This window comes from Mauremys reevesii, linkage group 5 (genome assembly GCF_016161935.1).
Source record: "Mauremys reevesii isolate NIE-2019 linkage group 5, ASM1616193v1, whole genome shotgun sequence".
NCBI lineage: Eukaryota > Metazoa > Chordata > Testudines > Geoemydidae > Mauremys > Mauremys reevesii.
The window spans coordinates 112,166,977-112,193,699 of record NC_052627.1 but is presented as its reverse complement, the minus strand read 5'-3'; the positions used below and the strand labels follow the sequence as shown (position 1 = coordinate 112,193,699).

General features: G+C 42.1%; 1 protein-coding gene across 1 annotated transcript in view; it reads right to left on the bottom strand.

Annotated features, from left to right (window-relative positions):
* Positions 1–26,723, bottom strand: part of CLNK (cytokine dependent hematopoietic cell linker) — a 124,142-nt gene that overhangs the window by 71,456 nt on the left and 25,963 nt on the right. Inside the window, exons 2-3 of the mRNA XM_039542050.1 lie at positions 3,370–3,441; positions 2,397–2,446 (exon numbers count right to left, since the gene is read on the bottom strand). Of these exons, the coding sequence (XP_039397984.1) occupies positions 2,397–2,446; positions 3,370–3,441 (122 nt within the window). The remainder of the gene's footprint in view (positions 1–2,396; positions 2,447–3,369; positions 3,442–26,723) is intronic.

Here is a 26,723-nt window from a genome sequence, read left to right as displayed (position 1 = left end):
ATTTTCAGGTTGGTGACCCCTTATTCAAAGTCAAAACATTTTCACAGCTCCCTTACATTTATTATAAAAGTAAATGTGTATCAGTGATAACAATAAGCTCATTAATTATGTGGGTGTATTTCAAAAGGTTGACAGAAAACAGCTGAAGGGTAAGGGGCTGCAGGAATTTTGAGGCATGAGATTTTCTTTGCTTTAAATTAGAATAAAATTTTCAACACATGATGATCTCCCAAGTAGGTTGTGACCTACTGGATGAGAAACACTGGTGTAGACCAAAGTGCCACGTGTTACTATATTGCACATTAGTACCAAGTATCAAAATTTCCTTTTTACTTTAAATGAGAAAGTAGGGACAACTTTGATTCGGTGGTCACACTAATTAAAATAGGAGTTCACAGGGTCTGAATCTGCACCCATGGACTTGAATACAAGAAGGTATTTGAAAGGTCAGTGATTTCATTGTTTTTAATAGTGACATCAGACAGGAAGTTGTGTTCTAATAAACAGCCCAACCTTCAGATGTACAAAATTGGGTTGGAAATTTTTCAAGGGTAAGGCTCTCATAGGCAGTTTCTAGTTTGTCTGGAAATATCATGAAAAATGCAAATCTCATGTATTTAAGCATCTCTGTTTTAAGCCTTAGTGAGGACATGCAGGATCCTCAAAAATTATGTGGGTTCAATTCAAGGGATGAGCAGGAGAATAGGCTGGCCTCTCTTCTGAGACTTGGGGGAGGGGGCAGGAAGATGCCAGTAAGTGCCAGCTGTAGTAAGGTTTTGCTGTGATGTGGCCACTTGTCCACTTGGAAGTGAATCGAAAGAAAACACATGTCACCGAAACCACCAGACAGGTTGGTTTTATTTTATCTGAGTTGGTTCTTTTCACCACAAAACCTATTTCCTATTGGTGCTTGTTGGAAACATCACCTAGTGGTTAGGAGGTCACTTCCTTCTTAATAGGGGAACCCGGGCCCTGTGACAGTTACCAAGGTCTGGCACCCAAGAGCACCTTAAGGCTACCCTCCCTGGGCCACTTCCTACCCCTTTCTCTATGGTCCAAGCTTTGCAGTCTGTAGCAAAAGGTAATGAAAAAAATACACTAACTATACCTTTAGCCTGTCTGAGGCCACTGGTAGGCTCCCCTTTTCCCAGAGGGGCTGCTGCAGCATCCCTTTCTAGGAACTCCCAGGGAAGGCCTTTCTCCCTGCCTTGTCAGCCCCCTTCAGAGCTGTCTGGATTCCTTTTAAGCTCTACCTCCATCTGGAACATGCTCTGCAGCTGCAGCTGGGCAAGGTCAGCTGGGCCCCAAGTTGCTCTTTAACCCCTTCAGACCAAGTGCTGGGTTTATACACCCCATAACATCCTCTGTTAAAAAAAGCCCTGTGATGCTATTTTAGAGTAAAAAGTAAGGGGGGGGGTGGATGTACTCGTTTTAGCAAACAGTGAATGTGTAACACGTGGTAAGATGCACATGTTGTATAATAAATGTTGGGTACTGGTTTTACATCCAGCACATGTGTTTGGTTAATAGAGACCTTGATTCAGCAAAGCACTGACATACATTCTTTACATTAAGCATGTTCCATTAAAGTCATGGGGTAAAATCCTGGGTCTATAGATGTGAGTGGGAATTTTCCCCACTGATTATAGTGGGGCCAAAATTTTACCCACAAAGTCAATGTGACTTGAGTACATGCTTAATGTTAAACATGTGCTTAAATGCTTTACTAATGAGGGCTAGAGAGCATCTTATCATTAGGATCAGGGCCTTATAAATAGGAAATGTTTACTTTTTTTTCTAAATTAAAATTGATTTTTTTTTGCAAAAGGTTAAACCCCCAATTGTTTTAGAAGCGATCAACCGTTTTGATAATATAAATCAGATCTGATGGTACAGACACCTGTGCCCATGAAACGTGACACAGGTACAGAGGTCTGTGCTAGCAGATCTGATTGCAGGATGGGATGCCTAAATGAGGCAAGATAGATATAGATAAAAAGGCACTTCTAAAAATAAACTTTATACATTCTTTCCTCCCATGGTTTTTAGAGGCAATGAACCATTTCATTAACAATTCAATGTTTGTTGTATTAAATCTCCATTTTATATGCAGCAGGATAACTTATTGTGATGTAGAACTTTTTAATGCATGAGACCACAAAATCAGTATTCTTCTTGTATGCTGGTAGCTTTTGGCCTCATTCATTAGTTGTGTATATATACCTGAGTTGTGTATATTTCTTACAATAGATCAACACACCAGGGTTCTGATTCTATATTCTTTGCATATCGCAAACTATTGCTGACACCAAGGGTAATAAGTATGGTAAAAAGAAAACATAATGAAAAATATTATTGAGGGGAAACATTGTATAAATGATAACATAGTATTTTACCTCTGTGGTTTAACTCCAGTCTACTTGCTGCATTCATGTTTGGCCAAGATCTAAAGAAGTAAAAGAGAACAAATGCACTCACCAAAATATTAGCAAGTTTATCAAAACCTCATTGAAGGATTAGCATAACAGAATGAGGGACCTGCTAATCATTTAAGTGAGAAAACATGTTTGGTAACTGTGGGAAATTTGATGATTTTGGGGCCTCTTTATCTGTCTTGGTTCTATTGCCAGAAATATGTTGCAGTTACATACAACCCATCTTTCCTATGCAAGAATCTCAAAGCATTTTACAAATATGAATTAATTAAGCCTTGTAGGTAAATAGTATAACTCCTGTATTGGTGATTCAGTAGACGGCACTTTTCCTTCTGAATCTGTACTGATCCAGTGTCTTAACATGCGCTCCGATGAACCACCAAGATGTGAGCACAGAGGGTCCATATGCACGGATCTCTCCCTTCACTGTTGGAATGATGGCTCTGTCTGTCACCCTCATCCCTCCTCACCCTTTGTACCTCAGATCTATTTACCTGTCCCAGTACTTATATGGATCCATCATTGTGGTATGTGAGCATCTACCAACTATTAAAAAACATGAGAATAACTATGTTTTTGAATATAGATGTAGCCAGGATTAGGAATAAATTTACACACAACTCATCACCCTAATATCTGAGCAGCTACTCTAGGAAATGCTCAGGGTTAGCAAAATATCAGCTCTAAACCTTTGGGCTCCAAACCCCACCCTGTACTTAGAGCCATCCTATATCTTCTGCTCTTTTTTGTCTCATCTCTTGTAGCAGCTACTGAACAAAAAATGAAGCTGAGTGGTTTCCTGTTTAGTGAGCTCTCTTCAAACCACATTTGATTCATCTGACCTTTAGCTGGCCAGTGTTTGAAGCAGCTATACATCAATAATAAAATTGTTATAATTATTTATCAATGCTTTAAAAATACAAAATTTACTTACCTATTCATTGGCAAAGTTAGTTTCCTGTTTTTCAGATCTATTGGTCGTTCTACTATAGTTTTCCTGTTGACTCTGGTTCAGTAGAAAATAACTTAATTAGAAAATAGTAATAAGCTGGAAACAAGCTTTCATGGGAGCAAAATTAGGCCCATGTAGCTTAGAAGTTTTTCAAATCTGGGAAACTATATGTATGACATTTCTTTTCCCCTCATGTCTTTTCCCCCTTCCCCCTAATGGGAGGATTTGGCTTTGCCGGGTCTTGTTTTTAACAATTTAGAACCAAATTGTTCCCTATGCAAAAAGAAAGGGGGAGAAAAACCCATTGGTGACAGGAAACTTTGAATTCCAACTCCCAGTGACATAATTCCATTAGAGTGGGGATGCATTAACTTCTTGTGGAAAGGAAAGGGAATTAAGTTACCAAAACCTATGGCTGTCCAGCTGCGAATTCCATGCCAGAAGCTGTGATTGGACAATGGGATGGATCACTCAAAATTGCCCTGTTCTGTTCATTCCCTCTGAAGCAGCTGGCACTGGCCACTATCAGAACTCAGGACATGGGGCTAGATGGACCTTTGGTTTGACCTGGTATAGCTGTTCTTGTGGGCAGTGGGACACTTGCTGAACAGCAGGGCATATATGAAGCTCCTGCCCCAATTACTGTGTTTATGGCAACATAGCTCTGCTTCCCTGCCATGCCCTGTCCACTTGCAATTGCTTCTGAGACCCCTTTGGAGTGGGGTCTCTTCTAGAAGGCAGGGAAACCCAGGCAAAATAATACTGATCTATGACTTAATCCTGTAAACTCCTGCAAGCTTAATTTCTAAAGACTACTCCCATGCTTAAAGTTAATCATGCACTTACGTATTTGCAGGAAAAAGGTCTTACAATTAGTTCACTGCATAATCCCCATAGATTTCAAGAGTGACAATTCCCCGGTGAGCAGTTTTCCCTAGCTCAATTTCTAGCTTGCTCACTCCAGATCCACAATGCAGTTTTCTTATGTAGAGTTTTGCTGTGGTCTCTGATTCGTGCAACAGAGGCACTGCTCCCTCCTTCTGCATGATGGGGAGTTTTCCCATGCCATTTAGCACCCATTCTCCTTTGTTGCAGAAGGGAGTATGTGGCCTTTAAGTTAATGGTAGCATTTTCCAGCCTTTGCAATCAATGATATTCATTCTTTAGCTAGAGCATGTTCGGAAATCTTAATTCCATATTTGTGACCGTGCCCTTCATTGACACAAAGTACCATGATGCCCATTTCAATTCATAATTCAAGTCACATTATTTATGGCCATCAAAGATATTAAGGAGGAGGAAATGTAGGGTAGCATTAATTTTAAGTGTCCGTTGACTAATGTTTAATTGCTGACAAAATGCAATGAAACACCTACAGAACTACATTTGACATTTACACTAATGCCAGCTGAATTCAGCATGATGGATTCTATTCTCATAGTTTATGATTAATTCATGATGAAATGGATACATAAAAGTTTCTGTTCCAAAATCTGAAATTTGCTAAGAATCATGACACTAAGGGCCATATTCTGGTACACTTACTCAAATTCAGGGGTATCTTACTTCACACAGTTCCATTGACTTCAATGGTACTACATTGGTGTAAAGTGCAACTTACCCTGAGTGAGGATATCAGAATGTGGTTCTAAGCAATAACAGAATCACTGCACAGCCTAAAAAGAGTTAAAGAGAGTCATATTCATTTCTCCTAGCTCCTCACTCTCCATAAATTTGTCCTGCACGTGAACAGTGACACAAAGGGAAACTGGCAGTATCCCATTCAATATTTTCACATCCAACTGCAGCACTTTAAATGAGTCTAATACTGGACATTTGCTTTTTCATTAGATTGCTAATTTCCACTAATAATGCAACAATTATTCCTGTGAGTAATCTTTATTCACAAGAGCTTGTACATTTCACAGTCTGGCCCAAAATATTCACAGGCACTTTCAGGTTGGTTGAACATTATTATTATTATTTATAGTACAGCAGCAACGAGGGGCCCCCAATCATAGACCAGGGCCCCAATGTGCACTAGGCATAAGTACATAAGAAAAGCCATTCTTGTCCCAAGGAGCTTGCAATCTAAATAAAGGACAAGAGAAAACAGACAGATACACCTAACAGGTAGGATGAGCACAAGGTAACAATGACACAAAAGCAGGTCAGCAGGAAAGATGTGGAGTATGGAATACATTTAGGGTGTGGGAACCAGTGCATTATGTAGTTACACTCCCAAAAAATCAATGGGACTAATCATGGGATGAGAACTACTCACGTGAGTAATGCCTGCAGGACCAGGTTCCTTGATAGAAACACTGTCTCAAAAGAAACGCTAGGCCATTATTTCTGCAGGGGAAATGTCTGGTTTAAACTTTACAGCTGAACAATAGTGCTAGATGTGACCAAAGGATCCTGTTTCATATCTCAGTGCTGCTTATCCTACTCCATAACTCAAAATTATGTTCAGTATAAGTGTTTACCAGGGCAATTATTAACTAATTTCACTATTAAGGCACTAGTAAAATAACTAGCTTCGTTTCTGAACTGTGGTTTAAAATGTTACACATGGTGTGCGCAGAAGTGTGATTAAAACTTTAGCGGCTTAGAAATCACAAGGTCATTTTGTTATATTGTGGTTTAGCGAGCATTGTGTTGCTCATTTCCTTTTCTGATAAAATCTTTTTTCTCAAACACTGTAGCTTAGTACTAGCATTCTGGTCAGCAGAAGCATCAGTCACAGGCATTATGACCCTGATGAAGCAAAACTGAAATCAGTGGAGTTTAAGTCAATGGGACAGACTTAAAGTTAATCATAGGTAAAATTCTCAAATGCACCGAAGTCTCTCTTTCAAAAATGAGGTAGGTATGATGGCTACCATCTTGGCTAACCCACTAAAAACGGAATCAGGGACCTTCAGAGCTAAAAGCCCTGGATGCTATAGATTGAGCTAAAGAGCCAATACTCTGGAGCTCGTTGCTCATAACAACTCATATTTTCTCTAATACACACTCACTGATGGGCCACATAGGCCCACATCCTCAAATGTATTCAGGTGTCTGCCTAAATGGGAATTAGGGATCTTCATACTTCTGAGGATGTGGGCATGGAGAACCTAACTGCTAACGATCTCTTTTTTTAAAAAAAAATGAGACTTAGGTTCCTAAGTCACTTAGGTGCTTTTGAAAAGTTTTATCCCACGTGCTTAAATGTTTTGCTGAATTGGAGCCTATGCTATTTTTAATCCAAAAAGCCCCTTTCCCACAGTACATCAGTAATAGGATGCTCAGTGGAAAAAAATATACAGAAGACAACATTGTATTCAATGTTGTGAGTAGTAGATAACATTGAATAAAACTGATGCTCAGGTAAACAAATAAAATACAGCTAGAATACTGAGGCCATCAAACTGCCACTAGTTCCACCTGGGCAGACTCCAGCATCCACACAGAGCCGTGTTTTGTTTTTAACTAAGGTGAATGTTGGCATCAAGACTGACAATTTGTTAATATTTATCTCCTTTTTAAAATGTCTTTTAAAAAAAAACCCAAAACCAAATAAACATTTGGAACTGCTTCTCTTATTAACACCTACTTAGCAGATTTATGTAGCTGATCATTGGCAAAAAATTTTAAATGGTGATTGATATGTATTTGCTTATTTAAATTGTTAATACACTACAATTAAACTGTGTTGGGGTACATCTACAGTGCAAAAAAAAAATGCAGCTCGGCTGATCCCTACTCACACTACAGGACTAAAAATAGCAAAATAGACAAGACTGTCCCCTCTCACTGTTGTTTCAGAGACCAGACTGCAGATCAAGCCCAAATGGCTACACTACACCTCAGTGGGGGGGAGGGATAGCTCAGTAGTTTGAGCATTGGCCTGCTAAACCTAGGGTTGTGAGTTCAATCCTTGAGGGGGCCACTTAGGGATCTGAGGCAAAAAAATTGGTCCTGCTAGTGAAGGCAGGGGGCTGGACTCGACTCAATGACCTTTCAAGGTCCCTTCCAGTTCTAGGAGATGGGTATATCTCCAATTATTACCTATTAACCCCATAGCAGAAGCTCAAGTCAATTGATGCAGGCTTCTGCATCTTTTTTACAACATAGCCCTACCCTGGATGTCCTTGATAACATTTTAAAAGGGGACACACAAATAAACAGACTCACCAAGATCAAATCAAATAACTCAGGGGTAGGCAAACGTTTTGGCCCGAGGGCCACATCTGGGTCTGGAAATTGTGTGGCTGGCCATGAATGCTCACAAAATTGGGGGTTGGGGTGCTGGAGGGGGTGAGGGCTCCAGCTGGGGGTGTGGGCTCTGTGGTGGGTCCAGAAATGAGTTCAGTGTGCGGGAAGGGGCTCCGGGCTGGGGCAGGGGGTTGGGGTGTGGGGGGCTCTAGCTGGGGGTGCAGGCTCTGGGGTGGGGCTGGGGATGAGGGTTTGGGGTGCAGGAGGGTTCTCTGGGCTTGGACTAAGGGGTTCAGGACTAAGGCAGGAGGGGGATCAGGGCTGGGGCAGGGGATTGGGGTGTGGGAGGGGGTCAGGGGTGCAGGCTCTGGGCGGTGCTTACCTCAAGCAGCTCCCAGAAGCAGCAGCATGTCCCCCTTCCGACTCCTATGTGGAGGCACAGCCAGGCAGCTCTGCACACTGACCGTCCATAGTCACCGCCCCTGCAGCTCCCATTGGCTGTGGTTCCCAGCCAATGGGAGTTGTGGGAGGGTGGCACTTGGGGTGGTGGCAGCGTGCGGAGCCCCTTAGCTGCCCCTAAGTGTAGGAGCCGGAGGGGGGACATGCCGCTGCTTCCAGGAACTGCGCAGGACCACAGTACATACAGAGTGGAGCAAGCCCCCGACCCTGGTCCCCGACTGGATCGCCGGAGTGGGGCAAGCCCTGAACCCTGCTCCCCGACAGGAGCTCGAGGGCTGGATTAAAATATCTGTAGGGCCAGATGCAGCCCCCAAGCCATAGTTTGCCCACCCCTGTAATAACCCCACAAGAACATAAATATAACAAAACTTAACCACCATGTTGGTTAAATGAAGATTTCAGAAGTGCCAAATAGAGACATTTCCTTAGCATTTTTTGAGAGAGTACCCTGGTGCAGAGTAGCTTTAACCATCTGCAAAAATACAAGCACTATTTTTACACTCAGAACACAAAAGGTTAGAAGAAATTAAAGCTGCTTCTATCAGGGAAACAAATCCCCTAGTATATGTGGTATGAATCCTGCTCCTCTAGTCCTCTGACAATACAGGCATTCAAAACTGACAATTAAGATACACATTACATACTTATATCTATATTATAGCCTAATCTCCTGGTTGGAATTGCTGCAGTGAATCCAAATCTGGCTATTTGGCACTGGATGAAGAGATTAAAAAAAAATCCCCGTGACCAAAGAAAAACGCAGAACTATGATAAGGCATGTTTCAAACACCAAGCATTTTGTCATCCTGTAAAACATGGAATTATTTTACTTAGCCTTTCTTCTTATTTCCAAATACTTACTGAAACTAGCCCTTTAAAAAAACCTGCTGCTGCTAAACACAGATTATATTATATTTCTTTTTCTAAAAAGTGATACAGTGCTGCACTTTGAAACTTTTGGAAGGAATTTGGCATTTGGTGGTATAAAGAACTGTCAGTTTCCCTTCCAGACCTCTTCTGTCAGCACAGATCAAACTTGTGCAGCCAGAAAGGAAGTGTTTCTGGCCAGGTGAGGCCAGACTGTGTACTATTATCTAGATGCATGCACAGCATTTCAAAACTTCCTCAGGGAGAGCATTGTACCTCAAGAGGGGAGAATGTGCATTGCATGCTCTGTCACGCCTTTCAGTGATGCTGTCTGTGCTCTCTCCTGGACCACCAGGTTGTGTTTGCCTCCTCCTTGTGTAACTCCATTTGCACAGGGATTCATTACATGCAATGAAGGGCATTGCCAAATCTCTCCATTAATTTTATGCTGTGTACTGGTTTATACTTATGAACCTATACTACACCCTCAATCCAAGCCATCTTGTGACACCCAACAACTTTCACAAATGTACTCAAATACTTGGCATTGTTATTACCAGCAAAGTTTGAAGCAGTGGCTTGCTGACTGAACCCTTTTTGTGAGGAGCAGCATGAACGTTAGGAACCTGAAAGATAACTAGATACGCCTGAAAAAAAATGCAGGTTAGAGGTTTGTCGAATATGTAGTTATTACTCCTGTATCTGTTTTTGTGCCAAGTGTTTTCTTATCTACAATAGCAGTTCTGTTACAGGCACAGCATAGAGAAAGGAGCTTAGGAGAACAGTGGAGAGAAATACAAATACTTATTAACTGTGATATGAACTCTTCTGTGCCGTGGATCTCTGCTAAACTAACCCTAAGTCATGGACTCTGCAGAAGGATCAGCACGGGTACAAAATGAAGCACAGCTATTGCACATACATACTTTGCAGGTTTTCTGCCCAAGTAGCGAGAAGCAAAATATTTGTTTGTGTGTAAGAGAGGGAGAATTAGGAAGGGAATGTGGATAGTAGACACAAGCACAATTAAAAGAAAGAGTGGACCAAATTCAGCCCTGCCCCACACCACAAAGTCAATGGGAATTGCCCACTTTCTATGCCAGCGCTGAATTTAGTCCAATATTGGTGGTGTCCTGTTGACCTACCTATAATATTGTTAACACATGTCCTCACCACTAGGGTGCTCCCTCCTGCCTGAACACAGCATTGCAGGGGACTTTGCCTCCTGCACAGCCTGTGGTGGCCACTTCCTCAGCCACAGTGACCACTTCCAGCTGGCCTCTTCCCTGAACTCCCACACTAATCTTCAGTGTCTCAGCCCTCTGGCCAAGTCACACAAAGGTTCAGTCCTCTTCCGGATTTTAGCTTTACTAAAGGTCCTTCACCTCTCCTGGGCTTGACTCTAAACAAAAAGCCTTTTCACCGTCCAGGGCTTGACTTCAATTCTTCTCCCTTGTTAGGGTATTGACCCCACCCCCAGGCTTCTCCATGCTGGGAGTCTAAGTGCTACTTAAACTAGTCTTCCACCCCTCATGGGCTTCTAATGCAGGCCCTTCCCAGAGACAGAGAGAACTCTCTCTAGCTCTTCAGGGGTAGTAGCATATGATGGAAGACTAGCTAACATTATACCTATATTTAAGAAAGGAAAAAAAGTGATCCAGGCAATTACAGACCTGTTAGTCTGACCTCAGTAGTATGCAAGGTTTTAGAACAAATTGTGAAGGAAAGAATAACTAAATTCATAGAGGTAAATGGTAAAGGGGATGCAATGCAACATGAATATAACAAAGATACGTAGTGCCAGAATAACCCGATTCCTTCTTTGAGAAAATAACTGATTTTTTAGATAAAGGAAATGCAAAAGATATATCATAGCTGGACTTTAATAAAGCATTTGACATAAGGCCACATGGGTTTATCAGAGAAAATGGGGATCAGTACAAGCATTGTAAGGTGGTAAGGTCAAGGAGAGAAGGCAACAGGTTGTGCTGAAAGGAAACTATTGGACTGGAGGGAGATTTACTAGTGGAGTTCCTCAAAGATCAGACTTGGGCCAATCTTATTCAATAGGCCTGGGCACAAAAAGTAGTATGAAACTTGCTGATGATACTAAGTTGGGAAGCATTGTCAATACAGAGGAGAATCAGAACATTAAACAGGAAGATCTGGATGACCTTGAAGACTGGAGTCACAGAAACAGGATGGAATTCAATAGTACAAAGTGCCAGGTCATACACTTAATATCTAACACTAAGAATTTCTGCTATGAGCTGGGGGCTCATCAGTTGGAAGTGACATAGCAGGAGAGAGACCTAGGTGTGTTGGTCAGTCACAGGATAGCTATGAGCCACCAATGTGATGTGGCTGTGAAAAAGGCAAATGTGATCCTAGATGTATCAGACAAGGCATTTCCAGCAGAGATAGAGAAGTATTAATAACTTTTTACAAGGCATTGGTAAGATCTCACTTGGAATACTGGGTACCGTTCTGGTCACCCAAGTTCAAGAGAGATGAATGTAAACTGGAACAGGTGCAGAGAAGATGGATGATCAGGTGAATGGAGGACTTATCTTATGAGAGGAGACTGGAAGAGTTTGTTTTGTTTAGTCTAACAAAAAGAAGACTGAGATGGGATATGATTGATCACTAGAAATACACTAGGGGGGTAAATACCAGAGAGGGTGAAGAGCTATTTAAGCTAAAGGAGAATGTTGGCACAAGAACAAATAGGTATAAGCTGGAAATTGGAAGGTTTCTAACCATCAAAGGAGTGAGGTTCTGGAACAACCTCCCAATAGGAGTTGTGGGGACAAACAACTTAATTAGTTTGAAGAGAGAGCTGGACAAATTTTTGAGTGCAGTTGTATAACAGGGTTGTTTGCGATGGAAGGGGGCAGGGGCTCACTTCCAATTTATGTCATATGTTCCTAAAGCTCATGCTTCAGGGTTTCAGCCACTAGGGGTCAGGAAGGGATTTCTCCCACCATGTATTCTGGGAGGGATTTTTTAATCTCCTTCCATTAAAGCATCAGGGATGGCTACAGGCGGAGCAAGGACATTGGTTGGGGTAAGTCAGGGCTCTGAGGTGACACTGAACATTCTCTCAGGTGCTTGGTTGGCTGGTTCTTGCTCACCTGCTCAGGGTCTAACTGATCACCATATGTGGCATCAGGAAGGGATTCCCCCCCTCATCAGATTGTCAGTGATCTCTTTTTTTCTACCTTCCTCCAGTGTGTGGATGTAGCTCATTTGCCTGAATTATCTGGATATATCTCACTTTATCATTTCCCTGCAATAGGGAGAAGGGACTCTGGCCCTGATGCACCTTAGTCCCTCCTATTCTCTGCCTGTGTCACATGATAGTCTAGTTTCCTATGGGCTGTAACGCTTTGATTTTATTTCAGTTCTCTTGGGTTAGCATGCGGCTGTAGGGTGGTGTTGGTGGTCTACGCTTTATAGCAGGTTAGCATGAGTGATCTATGACTCTCTATCCCACTCCACTGAGTTCCCAGCTCTATTTAAATAGTATTTACCCTCCTTCACCACCCCAGCTGGGGTCAGTTTCCAATTAAGCCCCATTACAGCTAAGAGAGGTCACCATTTAGCTCTTCTGTTGTCAGTTCATCAGTGAGGCTGAGGGACAGCTGCTAAGTCATAGGCATGGCTGAGCCCAGCTCACCTCAAAGGGCTAGCCAGCTTATAGCAAATATTAATAGCCCTTCTCTATGAACTACTGTGAGCTTGAGTCAGTGCTATTGTTCCCACTTCCTACCTCTGTCCAGCTTCTCAGACTCCTCCAGAACTGACTGGTAGAGAGCTTGATCTGGAATGAAGAATTGAGGTGAGACTAGGAGCTGGATAGGTTTTTGTTCTTTATGATATTGCAGCAGCTTTCATATCACATTCACTATTAGTCCCTGGGAAAACCTGGAAAATATTCCTTCTGAAAACATATATTTTCTCCTTGTGCTGTAATGTTGAAAAAACATATTTTAATTTCCTTTCTATTCTGCTTTTATCTCACAAATGTTGTGGCTTCCTGACTTGTACTGAGTAGCTCCTGAACAAGCTGCTTGTAGTGACTTTTTTGTCAGCATTTTAAGCTGGTTTGCTTAGCATTGTGCCTACTCTAGTTTGCCATCTTGGATGCAAACCTCCAAGTCCTTATTCATATGAAGGAGCTGGAGGGGTAGTCACATGTGGAAGAGCTTGCGGGCTTCTTAGCCCTGGAATTCCAGAGTCAGATGGAGTTGCTCGGTTTGTAGGAAGGATGGCAAAGCCTCAGCCCCTGTCTATTTGTATGCCCTGCAAAAAGGCTAGGTAGTACTCCAGTCTCTGCTCTCAAAGGAGCACAAGGTATACTTTTTCCCTATTTCCCCCAGACATGTGTAGTGTCCCAAAGGTGGGCAAGAGGCAAGGCAGGTGATATGCTTCACTCTGTAAATGGTTCTGCCCAAAACAGAACAGATCAAATGAATCTGGGGGGGAACAGGCACTAGAGCATTCAACTTCTTCACCCTACATACAATGCCATCGGGCTTCTTATGCCTTTATGCTTAATATCTGCAACTCAGAAAAATAATACTGTACTGTGGGGAAAGGTATACAGTGACTTAATTTTTTCATCCTGTATCTGTGTTCATAGATGCAAATGCCTGAGCCAAGTATGATGATTTCACTTCACTATATCACAATATTTGCGAAGGAGTCTTTTCACACCAAATTAGAGCTAAGAATAGTAATCATTTTTTTAAAAAAAACCCTTTCTTTCTAAAAAAACAACTATGCCTCAGTCATGTATTTTCCCCTTGTGTTACAATGTTCAAAAATATCTTTCAATTTCTTTTCTATTTTGAGTACTTCCATTTTTATATAATGACCAGCATCTCTGAAAATTTTCCCCCAAAACCAACACTCACAATTACCCTGAGATGAAAAGACTATTTATTGATTCAGGTGGATGTATTTTGATAAAACTAGAATACATAAGTTCACAAATTCTTACACAGAGAGAACGTCTTATATAGAGATAGGTGAGGAGTGAAAATAGCAGTTACTACAGATTCAGGACTGGAATGTAACAATCTGCTAATGACTTGCAAGTTTCACATGGGGCTTTTGCATTGCAATATAATATTCATAAATCTCGTCTTGAAATGTAAGAATATAACAAAGTTCCCATTTTGGGGAGGGGGAAATACTTCACTATATGTTGAAATATCTATGCATTTTATTTATCCATACATTCATATGTAAAGATCTTGTCACTTAGGCTAGAACCTTGAAACACAGGTACCTTTAGTTTGGTGCTTGAATCAAATTTAGGGGCCAAGAGGCTTCCAAATTTGAAAATGCTGGCATTTGCCTACGTATTAATATGACCGGCATCATAGTAGACACAGAGTGCCTCCCAAGTGTTAAAATAGTACTAACGATACCAAGCTCTTTCATACTCCATCTGATTGCTGGTAGAAGTACATTTGAAAACTTAGCAGACATCATATATGCCTATTGTGTGTCTATGGCTACTTTAATTTAACTAACTCGAGTACCAGATCAGTGAAGCTTTGGCAGCACAAGCTAGCCTCTGAGAAATTACCCAGGGTTCTGGGTTGGCTGGTATGTCCTGCCCTGAAGCCTGTGCTGCCATGGATTCACTGCTCCAGTACTCGAGCTAAGTATATATTAAAGCTAGCTTGGGGATGCCTATATGAGCTTCAGTCACACCCCATGATTGCACTGTAGTTAGACTTTGTGTGAAGAGCTTATTGAGGGAAAGTTAAATCAAAGAGTTTTGCATTTTGGCATGAAAGTGGTGAAGTTGTTCCTATCTCTTGAGGGAATGAATTCCATAGGCTAGATGTAGCCTCAATGACCCCACTCAACCCCAGAACCACAGGCAAAAAAAATGAACAATTCTGAGGGTAATTGAACACACTGCAAATATTCAGAGTGAATCAGCACAACTTATTTAGCTCAGGTGCATTGGTGATTGGTATATGTGGGATGTCCATGGTGTTGGATGGTTTTCCAAATCATCCTTTTGTCTGTGCAATGCTGTGGTCTAATATTAGTACATGGGGCTAGGAAACAAAACTGGTAGGGAGGCTGGCTGGCTCCACACCAGCAAATTACTTTCTTGTGGCCTGTGCTGCTTCATTGGTCTCTGTGTATTTCTTTGTTTCTGCATTTACATCTAGCATATGGCAACATCCAGACTGCTAGCCAAACAATTCTTAGGAGGGCATATGAAGCATATACTGCAGTGTTTAGTAAGCACATAGGGGACAGCCTAGTTGGAGAGATGGCCTAGTACTTTAACTGCACAAGCTTGCAGCTCAGTCTGAGTCCCTTCAGCCTCCTGGAAACATCTCGTTCACATCTGATATGCTCAGAATCTTAATAAGGTTTAGCAGAGCCACTGTAATACTATAATTGCATCATCTCTCTGCCATGGTCAGCCCTAATCTAGGGGATGATTTGAAGCCCATTGAGGTCAGTGGAAAGACTCCCATTGGCTTCAGCAGGCTTTGGATCAGGCTCCTAGTGATGTAATATTTATGTTTACATATGTATAACTGCAGAAGACCAAGATTTCCCTTATACTACCGTATTTAACAATAATGGTTTCAAACATTGTAGCTTACAATAATGGTTCTGTTGTTAAGAACTATTACTGTACAATAATGTCGTTTATTTTTATAATGGTATGATATCTGCAATTGTGCACTATAAGCCACATTAAGGACAAAAACAAAACATTAAGAACAAAGACAAAACTCTCCAAATAGACACTTTTTTAAATCCAAGTGAAGCAGAAGGCACAGCACTACATACACTGGACTAAACCCTGACCTCTCAGACAGGAGTAAGGGATAGGGAAAATCTATATCTAAGTAGGTTTGAAATATGCAAAAAGAGAAACACATACCTGGGCAGACAGTCCAATGAATACAAGTAGAATCAAATGCAGAAAAATAAACACAATGGTCAGATCTTCAGCTCGTGCAAATAAATGTAATTCTGTCAGATTTACAAGTGGAGTTTCATTGGTCTTACACCAGCTGAGGATCTCACCCAATAATGTGCAGAGATCTAAAAGAAGACCTTTTGACCTCCTTATCTTCTTTAATAGAACAGAAGAGAGAGAGTGGGAATGGGGATATAATGGGCAGACATATTTTTCCGTCTTGATCATCAATTCAGAGAAGCTATCCACTGAGCACTGTATCCTCTACATCCTGATTTATGCTTCTCTTGCAACTTGTGCATTATCTTTTTTCAAATGAGATGTTTTCTGTTAACAAAACCACCCAGGCTCATGCTGCTGGCTTCACATTTGTATTTGTGTGCATCAGGAAACAATTTTTGCTGTCAGGATGCCAATGATAACCCAAGAGATTTTTTTTCTTTCTGACAGCGATGGAAGCCTAGAAATATCATATTAGAAGCACAGGGCTGCAGAGAGTCTCATACATTTCTCTGATGATGATGTCACTGAATGTAGATTTAGACAGTCATATTTTTGATTCATTGCTCCAGCACAGAGCCTGCACTTCCTTGCTGATTTCTGTCTTGTAATAAAGTGCAAGGACAGGATTTTTTCTGGAAGGCAGATCCTGCTCCTAATGTGTGGTAGCACAGCACAGGAGAAAGGCAAACTTTGGCAATTGAAACATGCTGGGATGAGTGAGGGGAGAAGAGGAGGTTGTATAACTTTTTAAAAAGTTAAATCCAAATAAAGCACCAAGAGAGAGTGGCAGATCCTCAGCTGGTGTGCACTAAAAAAGCTTCACTGACTTTTTAACAGAGCTGTACCAGCTTACCCCAGCTGATGGTCTGGCCCATTTTTGCATGTAATTAATATGAATTAAAAACTGACTTAAAATTTAAAACCTGGACTGTAGCTATCTTAGGTACTTCTATGGCCGCCTCTTTCTGTAGTATCTGAGCCCCTCACGATCGCTAATGTATTGGTCCTCCCAACACCACTAGGAGGTACTATTATCCCCATTTTACAAATGGGGACCCGAGGTGCAGAGAGACTCAGGGCACATCTACACTTTGTTTTAAAAGGAGCGCGTTTCAGAGCCCAGGTCTACAGGCTCTGGCTCATTCAGCCTGGGCTATGGTGCTAAAAACAGCAGTACAGACATTCGGGCTTAGTCTGGAGCTTGACTCTGAAGCCCAGGGACAACGGAGGGCTTGAGAGCCCAAGCCAAAATGTCTACACAGCTGTTTTCAGAACCCCACGAGCCAGCACCTGTTGGTCCAGTTCTGAGACTTGCTGCCGTAGGCTTTAAAAGGCAGTGTAGACGTACCCTTAATGACATTGGAGGTCGTACAGGAAATCTGCGCAGAGCAGGGAATTAAATCTGGGTCTTTTGAGTCCCAAGCAAGTGCCCTAATCATTGGACCAACCTTTCCCCTAAATGAGAGAATCTGAGTGAGAACAAAGAAGCGTGGGAGTGAAAGAAGCAACATTTGCTTTTATTAGTTTTTGCATGATTACTCCTTTACGGTCAATTCAAGGTTACTTGTGGGTTGAAAAAGGGTGCTTTAAAAGGAGCTTTACTGGCTATATGGGATACAGAAGTTCTCTACTTATCCGCAGCAAAGCTCCAGCAGAGGCAGTACCACTAGTGCAGGCTTCGCCCTGCCAGTGTGCCTCAAAATGATTCCAGCGGAGCTACCTCTACCGGTGAAATGGGCAATACCGTCTCCAAACCTTCTTTGCTGAGGTTGGAAACAGTGGTACCAAGTAGGTGAACTTCTGCACAATCTGAGATCAGCATCTCTTTTCACGTTAGCCAGGGTGGCCAGCTCTCCAAGTAGGTCCATCAAATACTGGGCATAACAAAGGCTGAGTTTTAAAGCCTCTTAGTCTTTTTAGCATCATGCACAACACTTGGTAAACCCAACAGTTCCACAAATAACATGATTCATACTAAGAAGCTTGCGCCGTGATCCTAGGTGGGTCTCCTCTCAATATCTGTCCAAGCTCAGCAAGACCCAAAACATCTCTCCTCCTGAGGGGGCCTGAGACAAAGCCTATTGAAGGCAATGAAACAGCTCCTACTGATTTGATCCATAGCCTGTTCAGGTCCACAAAGCCTTCATTTATAACCTTCATTACCTCCTTAGTGTGACCTATTTATATTTTATCACATGTTGCACGTATAGATTGTCCATGCAATGAAACTAGCAATAAGGTAATGCTAAGATGGTTAGATAAAGCATTATAAAAATCAGGAAATGCAGATTTAAAATAAAAAAGTCAAGCGCTGATGCCTGCTGTGGCTCTCTTATCCAGGGATAGAGCTCCAGCTCTGCTCTTACTGAAGTCAATAGTTGTTGCTGAGTGCTCAGCACCCTTGAAAATCAGGCCATTTATTTAAGTGTTTAAATATGGATTGAGGGCCCAGAGTCCAAAGGGACTTAGAGGCCTAAAGTCCTAGATTCAGGTGCCACTGAGATCGACAAAATCCTTGCTTGGCTACTGCCTACCCCTGTAGCTGCCTCAACTCATTCAGTGCCTACATTTTTGCTGTAAAAGTCCCCTGGGTACTGAAATTTCTGCCTCTGGGCAAGTGCACTACTGCCTCAGGGTGGGTGTCTGGGTGCAATCCTCAAACCAGGTGGAGATAGGTGTTCTCTTATCTATCTTCTCTAGGGGGCCTGATCCAGTAGGTATGCTCTGAGCATGCCTAATTCCACACTAAACTGTGGGGGTAGAGAGAAGGTGATCTCCTTTAACTCAGAGCACTCACCTAGGATGTAGGAGATGCTGGTTCAATTCCCAATGCTGCCTGCTGAGGAGACAGGATTTGAACAGCTATGCTCAAGAGAGAGCCCTAAACACTGGGCTGTATAATCTTTCTAGTGAGCTCTTTGTCCCAATGCATGTTTAATTACTTATAACAATGGCATGCCTTCAACAAGAGAGATTGGGATATTCTGATGTGGGTGTCCCTCAATCTCTCCTGTTCAAGCTATTCCATTTTGTATAAATAATTTAAATATGCATTGAACTGAAGAGAGTGAATAACTAGATAGTCTAATGATCAGGGGGCTAAGAGATAGGAAATCCCTGTTCAAATCCCTTCTCCTTAGCAGGCAAATTGAACCAGGATCTCCCACATCCTGGATGAATTCCTTAACAACTGGGATAAAGGTTATAAGGGACGTATCTTCTTTGGCATCTACTAGCTTAGGCAGCTCCTAAGTGATCATGATGGCCTTTATGGATCCCCTTTTTAGCCACCTATCTCTCCTCGAGCATTGTTTAGGGAGCCTATGCACCTAACTAGGGTTTGTGAATTCCATGAGGTGGCAGGGTGCCTACAAGTTAGGTATTGCAGCACCTAAGTCCCTTTGTGGATCTGGGTTCAGGAGCTTAACTTTCGGCACCCATTATTTTTTAAATGTTAGTAAGAATGTTTGGGGCCAGTGGACATTACTGGGGTGCAGTCATGAAAGGTGGGTGCATGCATATCAGACATACCAGCTGAGAATCTGCCCCTCTAAATTGTTGTAGCTCCATTGCCCTTAATGGAGCTCTGACAGCTCACAGCAGTGGAAGTTCTGCCACCCAGACTGTAGAGACGAATGTTGTCATGAAACTATATTTTCACCATTCCTCCCAAGTGGCTGCTAATGTCACACTAGTTGTATATCAGTCACACCACACAGAGAGTTAGATCAAAATGGATGTCAAATGGGGAAAACAGCCTGTCAATCAGCACTGTAAGCACATCTCTGCCATGTCAAAGTTAAATAAAACCTAATGCTTTAGTGTCAGAACATCATCATTTCCCCCCTATTCCTCCGTTCGTCCACTTCCAGAAGAGCACTGGCAAATGACTCATGGTGATGTTTTAATATAAAACTTTCAAAATTAACCAGAAATTTGACATTCTTTAAATAATAACAGACAGCAGTGGAGTGGCTGTATTTCACTCTTGGGGCACTGCTGCTGTTCATAAGCCACTTGAGCTACCCTTGCACTGTTAATATCAGTGGAGCCACTCAAGTTAATTACAGTATTATATTTGCTCCATAGTTCTCTATTATGGCGTAAGACACAGTAAGAAAGAGGGCAAGCAGATAATGCCCCCAAAGAGATTATTTTGCACTTGTTAAAAGGAACGACAGAGCTTCACAGCTGTAGATGAAATGTTTTACTCCATCATGAAATCAGAGATACTCTTGAATGTCTGTTGAATGGAGCAGCTTAACTGACAGCAGTTCCAGGCTGGCCAGACAACAAAGCATAATGTTGGAAACCACAGCCAACTAGTAAGAAGGGCTATTGCTGCTCCACTGGAGAAGGGGAGGAAATAGGAAGTGCAGGCTAAGTATGAAAGAACAGATTCATAGTGAGTTTGAAACTGTCCTCAATGCTCCCTTGACAGTGAGTAATAAAATAAAAATTAGTCTGCAATAGAGCGCATTTACAGAGAACTGGGGGGTGGGAGGGGATGCTGTTGAAAGGGGAGAATGGGGGGAGGGGAAACCTGAAAATATTTAATCAAAATAAGAGAATTTTAAAAATATTCACAAATTTCTTTTTTAATAAACTAAGGCCATTTTTATACAAGCTTTTTTAAAATAAACAATGTCGACCAAGTACATTCATAAATAAGAAGAGACTCTTAAGTGTGGAGATAGATAATTGGAGAAGAAAAAGCCATCACTAAAAAGTTCAAGATGCAAGAAAAATAAAAAATACTTCTTTGTTTGTTTTAAAGGTAAGTCTTGTGTCTCATTCTGTGGCCCAGAGACCCGTGAAAATAATAGATCCAGAACAAGTCATTCCCCTACTCCTTGTGCCTTGCATACTGCAGCCTGGAAAAATCTATAGCAAAGGCCACTCAGGTCATGCTTGCCTATCGCTTCTATGCTTTTACAGTGTTGCTGATCACTGTGTCATCCTGATTCTCCCTTGAGTGCAGTGCCTGTAGAGCAGCTGATGGTGAAGAACTCCTTCACACACTTCCCCAGGTTGCAGGCAGTGGCTCAAAGACACAATCTAGGCCCAACATTCCCTCCAGTTACCATACTGTAATATATGAGGTATCATGGGTTATTTCCTGTCCAAAATTAGGGAAATACTGCTACATCTCCGATAGCGCTGTATTCTAAGTGTTGGTAAGAGCTGACTTTTCCAGTGACCACTGTACTGGATACATAGTGGTAGATGCAATTCCTAAATATTACAGTGGTTCTAACTGTGCAAGGCAGTCTACAAACACACATTAAGGCTATGTCTACACTGTACTGATGCCGCTGTGCCAATGTACGTTCTATCATGTAGCCGCTCTATACTAACAGGAGAGAGCTCTCCCGTTGGCTTAATTAAACCACCCCCAATGAGTGGCAGTAGCTATGTTGGCAGGAGAAGCTTCTCACCAGCATAGCACTGTGTATACTACCACTTATGTTGCTCAGGAGGGTGGAATATTCATACCCTTAAGCAACATAAATTTTGCTGACACCTTGTATAAATGTAAATGTTTTTAAAAACATAATGGATGAATTCCCTTAAACACAATGTAAAGTGTAGTTGTATTCCTCACCCAAAACTTGTTTGTAAACCTGGATATGAAAGTTAGAACTGGTTTCTAATTGATTAAAATATGTACTTTTCTGTAACTACGGTAAAATGGAAGTCTTTGGATCCTAAAACCTCCAGTGTGTGCGGAAGCCTGTATTTCCAGTTCCGTCTCCAGTCCCAACAGTGGCATCTCTGCCTTTGAAGTACTCACAGCTGGGGTTGAAACTCCTCTCTGCAGACAGAGAAACCTGCTGTTTTTAAACACTGGCTGTAAATCTACTAGTAGCTTAGCTGAAAGTCGACTTAAAGTCCATTTTCTCATTCCTAAGAATTACCCTTGTATGTACTTCAAAGACAGGTAATGCTGCAGTATCTTCTGCCTTTGACATGCCCGAGGATCAGCTCTCACAATGGGAAACCAAGGGCTTTAAAATGCAGGTTTTAAAACTGTTTGTAGCTGGGTGACAATTAGAATTAAAGACTGTGGTTTAATTCTCAGCTTCTTTCTTAATCAAAGCTATCTTTAATTTAATCTGTTTTAAGTATTTCATCCATCACCCTAGTGTGCAAGTGCTGAGTCCCATTCATTGTGAGTTTTGCCTGAGCAAGGAGTGAGAGTCACTCCACGATCAGGGCCTGTATTTTAAAACATCAGGGCTCTCTCTTCTCAGAGAGGCCGCACCTATGAGTACTTCAAAAGGAGAAGTCACAGCTGGGGCTGAAACGGAAAGTGCTGGTTTTGTCTGACACTGGAGGTTTTAGGTGTCTACTACTTCAAGGGCTTTTTGTTCATTTGGAATGCATTTTTACAAGAAATATTATATTTGTTGGGTGTTATAGGGACACTGGCAAGCTATTGGCTACAATTCTGATCCATGTCCCTGTTTTCCCATGGTCAACTTTATTACAAAATGAAACAGGGAAAAAAAAGAAAAAAAAGAAAAGAAAAATGTACTATTGTGGGAACTGTGTATCGACCACATTTCTACACTACACCCAGCAAGTGTCATCATACTGGAAGGGAAATTGAAAAGATTGGTTGGTCTCTTTGATCTCTTGTATGATGTAAAAAAGAAGCCTATAATATTTTTGATGTTTTGTTTTTCAATTTTATGTTAGAAATGTCAAGAATAGCAGGTTCTGCCTCCAATCTTTGTGCTGGAGGACTGATTCTGGCAACGTTTACAGGGACATTGACAATATTTTTGGTAGAGGGTGAGAGGGAATATTGAATTTTATGCTATGTAGTCCCCAATTCTAAAAGGTAATTTAGGCATGGCTCCATTCAGCATTGCAAGGCCTAAGTGATTTAAGAGTTTAATTCTCACTTTCAAAGCTGACTTAGGCACGCAAGTCTGATTGAAAATCAATCAAACTTAGGCCTGGTCTACACTTAAGAACATAAGAATGGCCATACTGGGTCAGACCAATAGTGTATCTAACTCAGTATCCTATCTCTGACAGTGGCCACTGCCAGATGCTTCAGAGGGAATGAACTTACAAGTAAGCTTGACATAGCTATGGTACTCAGGGCAATGGAGCTATGCCAACATGGTGAAAGTAATTGATCTCTGGAACAATTTACCAAATGTTGTGGCGCATTCTCCATCATTAAAAATTTTTACACCAAGATTGGATGTTTTTCTAAAAGATATACTCTAGGAATTTGTTTAGGAAGTTCTATTGCCTGTGTTTTAGAGGAAGTCAGACTAGATTATCACAACAGTCCCTTCTGGCTTTGCAATCTATGAATCTAAACCCCAGTGTAAACATAGTTAGGTCAATGGAAGAATTCTTCCATCGATCCAGCTACTCTTGCTTGGAGAGATGGATTACCTACAATGATTGAAAAATCTCCTTCTGTCTCTGTAGGAAGCATCTGTATTACAGTGGTGTAGCTGCAGTGCCATAGCTGTGCCATTGTAGCCACCATAGAGCAGATGTGGCCTTAGACTTCTGAGTCACTTAGGGGCAGATTTTTAAAGGTGTAGGTGCCTAGTGGGACTTTAAAAAGTATCTACATGCCTAATACTCATTGAAATCAATGAGTATTATTAGGCACTTGGTGCTTTTGAAAATCCCACTAGGTGCCTACATACCTTAGTTCCCAGTTCTACAACTGACTGCTGGGCCCGCATGGAGTCCCACTGACTTGACCGGAGTTCTACACCCTATTAATTGCAGGATCAGAGTCCTAGAACTCAACATTCCCACCCCACACAAATGAGAATTAGGAAAGATGCAACTTGGGTTTCAGTCTTGTGTGATGGCCCATTCCAGTCTTTCAAATATTGCCCAAGTCCTCCAAGATACAGAGAGCAGCCAGAACCTGACAGTTCTAAAATCAAACACAAACAAGAAAAGAAAAAACCTGTACACTTGTTTTTAAAAAAGTGGACTCCATAATTATACATAATAATAGATTAGTAAAAGGTGCAAACAGGATTTTATTATTTGTTATTACTATTTTTGCATTGATTTACCACTTTAAGGGAGACAAGGTGGGTGAGGTAATATCTTTTTTTGGACCAACTTCTGTTGGTGCAACAGACAAGCTTTCAAGCTACACAGAGCTGTTCCTAAGGTCTGACTATGGCCCTGCTCCTGCATACACTGAATTTCTTTATGCACATGAGCAATTTTCCAGAGACTACTCAGCGGAGTAAATTTACATGCATAGTTAAGTGATTGCAGGGCTGAGATCTACAGTAGCTCATGTAATAATCACTGAATTTCTATAGTTATAAAAACTGGCATATGTGTGCATAATGGCCCCAATTAATATTTGAGGTGCAGAAATATTCAGAAATGGGAATTTTTACTGAAATGCAAAATTAGAAAAATACAAAGTGTAGGATCAACCAGAGAACTGTCAACCTCAGACATTGCTAGTTAAGCAGAACTGAGATTTTATCAGATACACACAGACCAATAGCTGCTGATACATCCCATAACTAGTCTTGGAAGGATTAGATTTTAATCAGTAAATGCTGATTTCACAGTACATGCACAAACCGTCGAAAAAATCTTTCCATCAATGAAAACTGAAATAACCAACAGGCAAAGTAAGAAAAACGCTTCTTGAGAACTTATTAGAGTTTGATTTAAAGATATTTACTTTGTATATTTTGACATGTGATGTTGACAATTTGTGTTTAATGGTTCCAAAGCTTTAACATGCTGCGAGTCGAAAGAGGTGGCACTGTGAATGGGGAACAAGTGTGCCCAAGGAGTAGAAGACTTTGTCCCAGATGTCCCCTTCAGAAGACTTCCCCAGACTGCATTAGGGATACTGGTGTGACCTCACCTTGCAGCCCACAAAGAAGGAATTGGATGGACTAAATGGATAGTGCACCTCTCTATCTGAAATCTCCTAATCTTCTATAATTCTTTAAATTAATAAACAAACAAAAAACAGAAGCAAGAGAGAGGGCTCCCAGCTGCATTACTGTCTGTGGTTGCAAGTGAAGAGATCTACACTTGGGTATGAGAGAGACAATGTGGGTGTGGTAATATCTTTTATTGGACCAACTTCTGTTGGCCGGAGAGACAAGCTTTAGAATCACACTGAGGGTATGTCTACACTAAGGGATTATTCCGATTTTACAGAAACTGTTTTTTTAAAACAGATTGTATAAAGTCGATTGCACGTGGCCACACTAAGCACATTAATTCGGCAGTGTGCGTCCATGTACCGAGGCTAGTGTCAATTTCCAGAGCGTTGCACTGTGGGTAGCTATCCCATAGCTATCCCATAGTTCCCACAGTCTCCCCTGCCCATTGGAATTCTGGGTTGAGATCCCAGTGCTTGATGGGGGAAAAAAACATTGTCGCGGGTGGTTCTGGGTACAGCCTCACCCCTGCCTCACCCCTCCCTCTGTGCAAGTAGCAGACAACCGTTTCGCACCTTTTTCCCTGGGTGAACTGTGCAGACGCCATAGCACGGCAAGCATGGACCCTGCTCAGCTCAAGACAGCAATCATGGATGCTGTAAACACCTCGCGCATTCTCATGCAGTCAATGCTGAACCAGGACCTGCAAAACCAGTCGAGGAGGCGGCGGCTACGGCGGCGTGGCAACGAGAGTGATGAGGACATGGACACAGAATTCTCTCAAACCGCGGGCCCCTGTGTTTTGAAGATCATGCTGGTAATGGGGCAGGTTCTAGCCATGAAATGCTGATTTTGGGCTCGGGAAACGAGCACAGACTGGTGGGACCACATAGTTTTGCAGGTGTGGGACGATTCCCAGTGGCTGCGAAACTTTCGCATGCGTAAGGGCACTTTCATGGAACTTTGACTTGCTTTTCCCTGCCCTGAAATGCCAGAATACCAAGATGAGAGCAGCCCTCACAGTTGAGAAGCGAGTGGCGATAGCCCTCTGGAAGCTTGCAACACCAGACAGCTACCCATCAGTCGGGAATCAATTTGGAGTGGGCAAATCTACTGTGGGGGCTGCTGTGATGCAAGTAGCCAAAGCAATCATTAAGCTGCTGCTATGAAAGGTTGTGACTCTGGGAAATGTGCAGGTCATAGTGGATGGCTTTGCTGCAATGGGATTTCCTAACTGTGGTGGGGCGATAGATGGAACCCATATCCCTATCTTGGCACCGGAGCACCAGGGCACCCAGTACATAAGCCGAAAGGGATACTTTTTCATGGTGCTGCAAGCACTGGTGGATCACAAGGGACGTTTCACCAATATCCACGTGGGATGGCTGGGAAGGGTTCATGACACTCGCGTCTTCAGGAACACTACTCTCTTTAAACGGCTGCAGCAAGGGAATTACTTCCCAGACCAGAAATTAACAGTTGGGGATGTTGAAATGCCTGTAGTTATCCTGGGGGACCCAGTGCACCCCTTGATGCCATGGCTCATGAAGCCATACACAGGCAGCCTGGACAGTAGTCAGGAGTTATTCAACTATAGGCTGAGCAAGTGCAGAATGGTGGCAGAATGTGCATTTGGCCGTTTAAAGGCGCGCTGGCGCACATTACTGACTCGCTCAGACCTCAGCCAAACCAATGTCCCTATTGTTATTGCTGCTTGCTGTGTGCTCCACAATCTCTGTGAGAGTAAGGGGGAAACCTTTATGGCTGGGTGGGAGGCTGAGGCAAATCACCTGGCCGCTGATTACGCGTAGCCAGACACCAGGTCGATTAGAAGAGCACACCAGGAAGCGGTGCGCATCAGAGAGGGTTTGAAAACCAGTTTCATCACGGGCCAGGGTACAGTGTGACTTGTGTTTGTT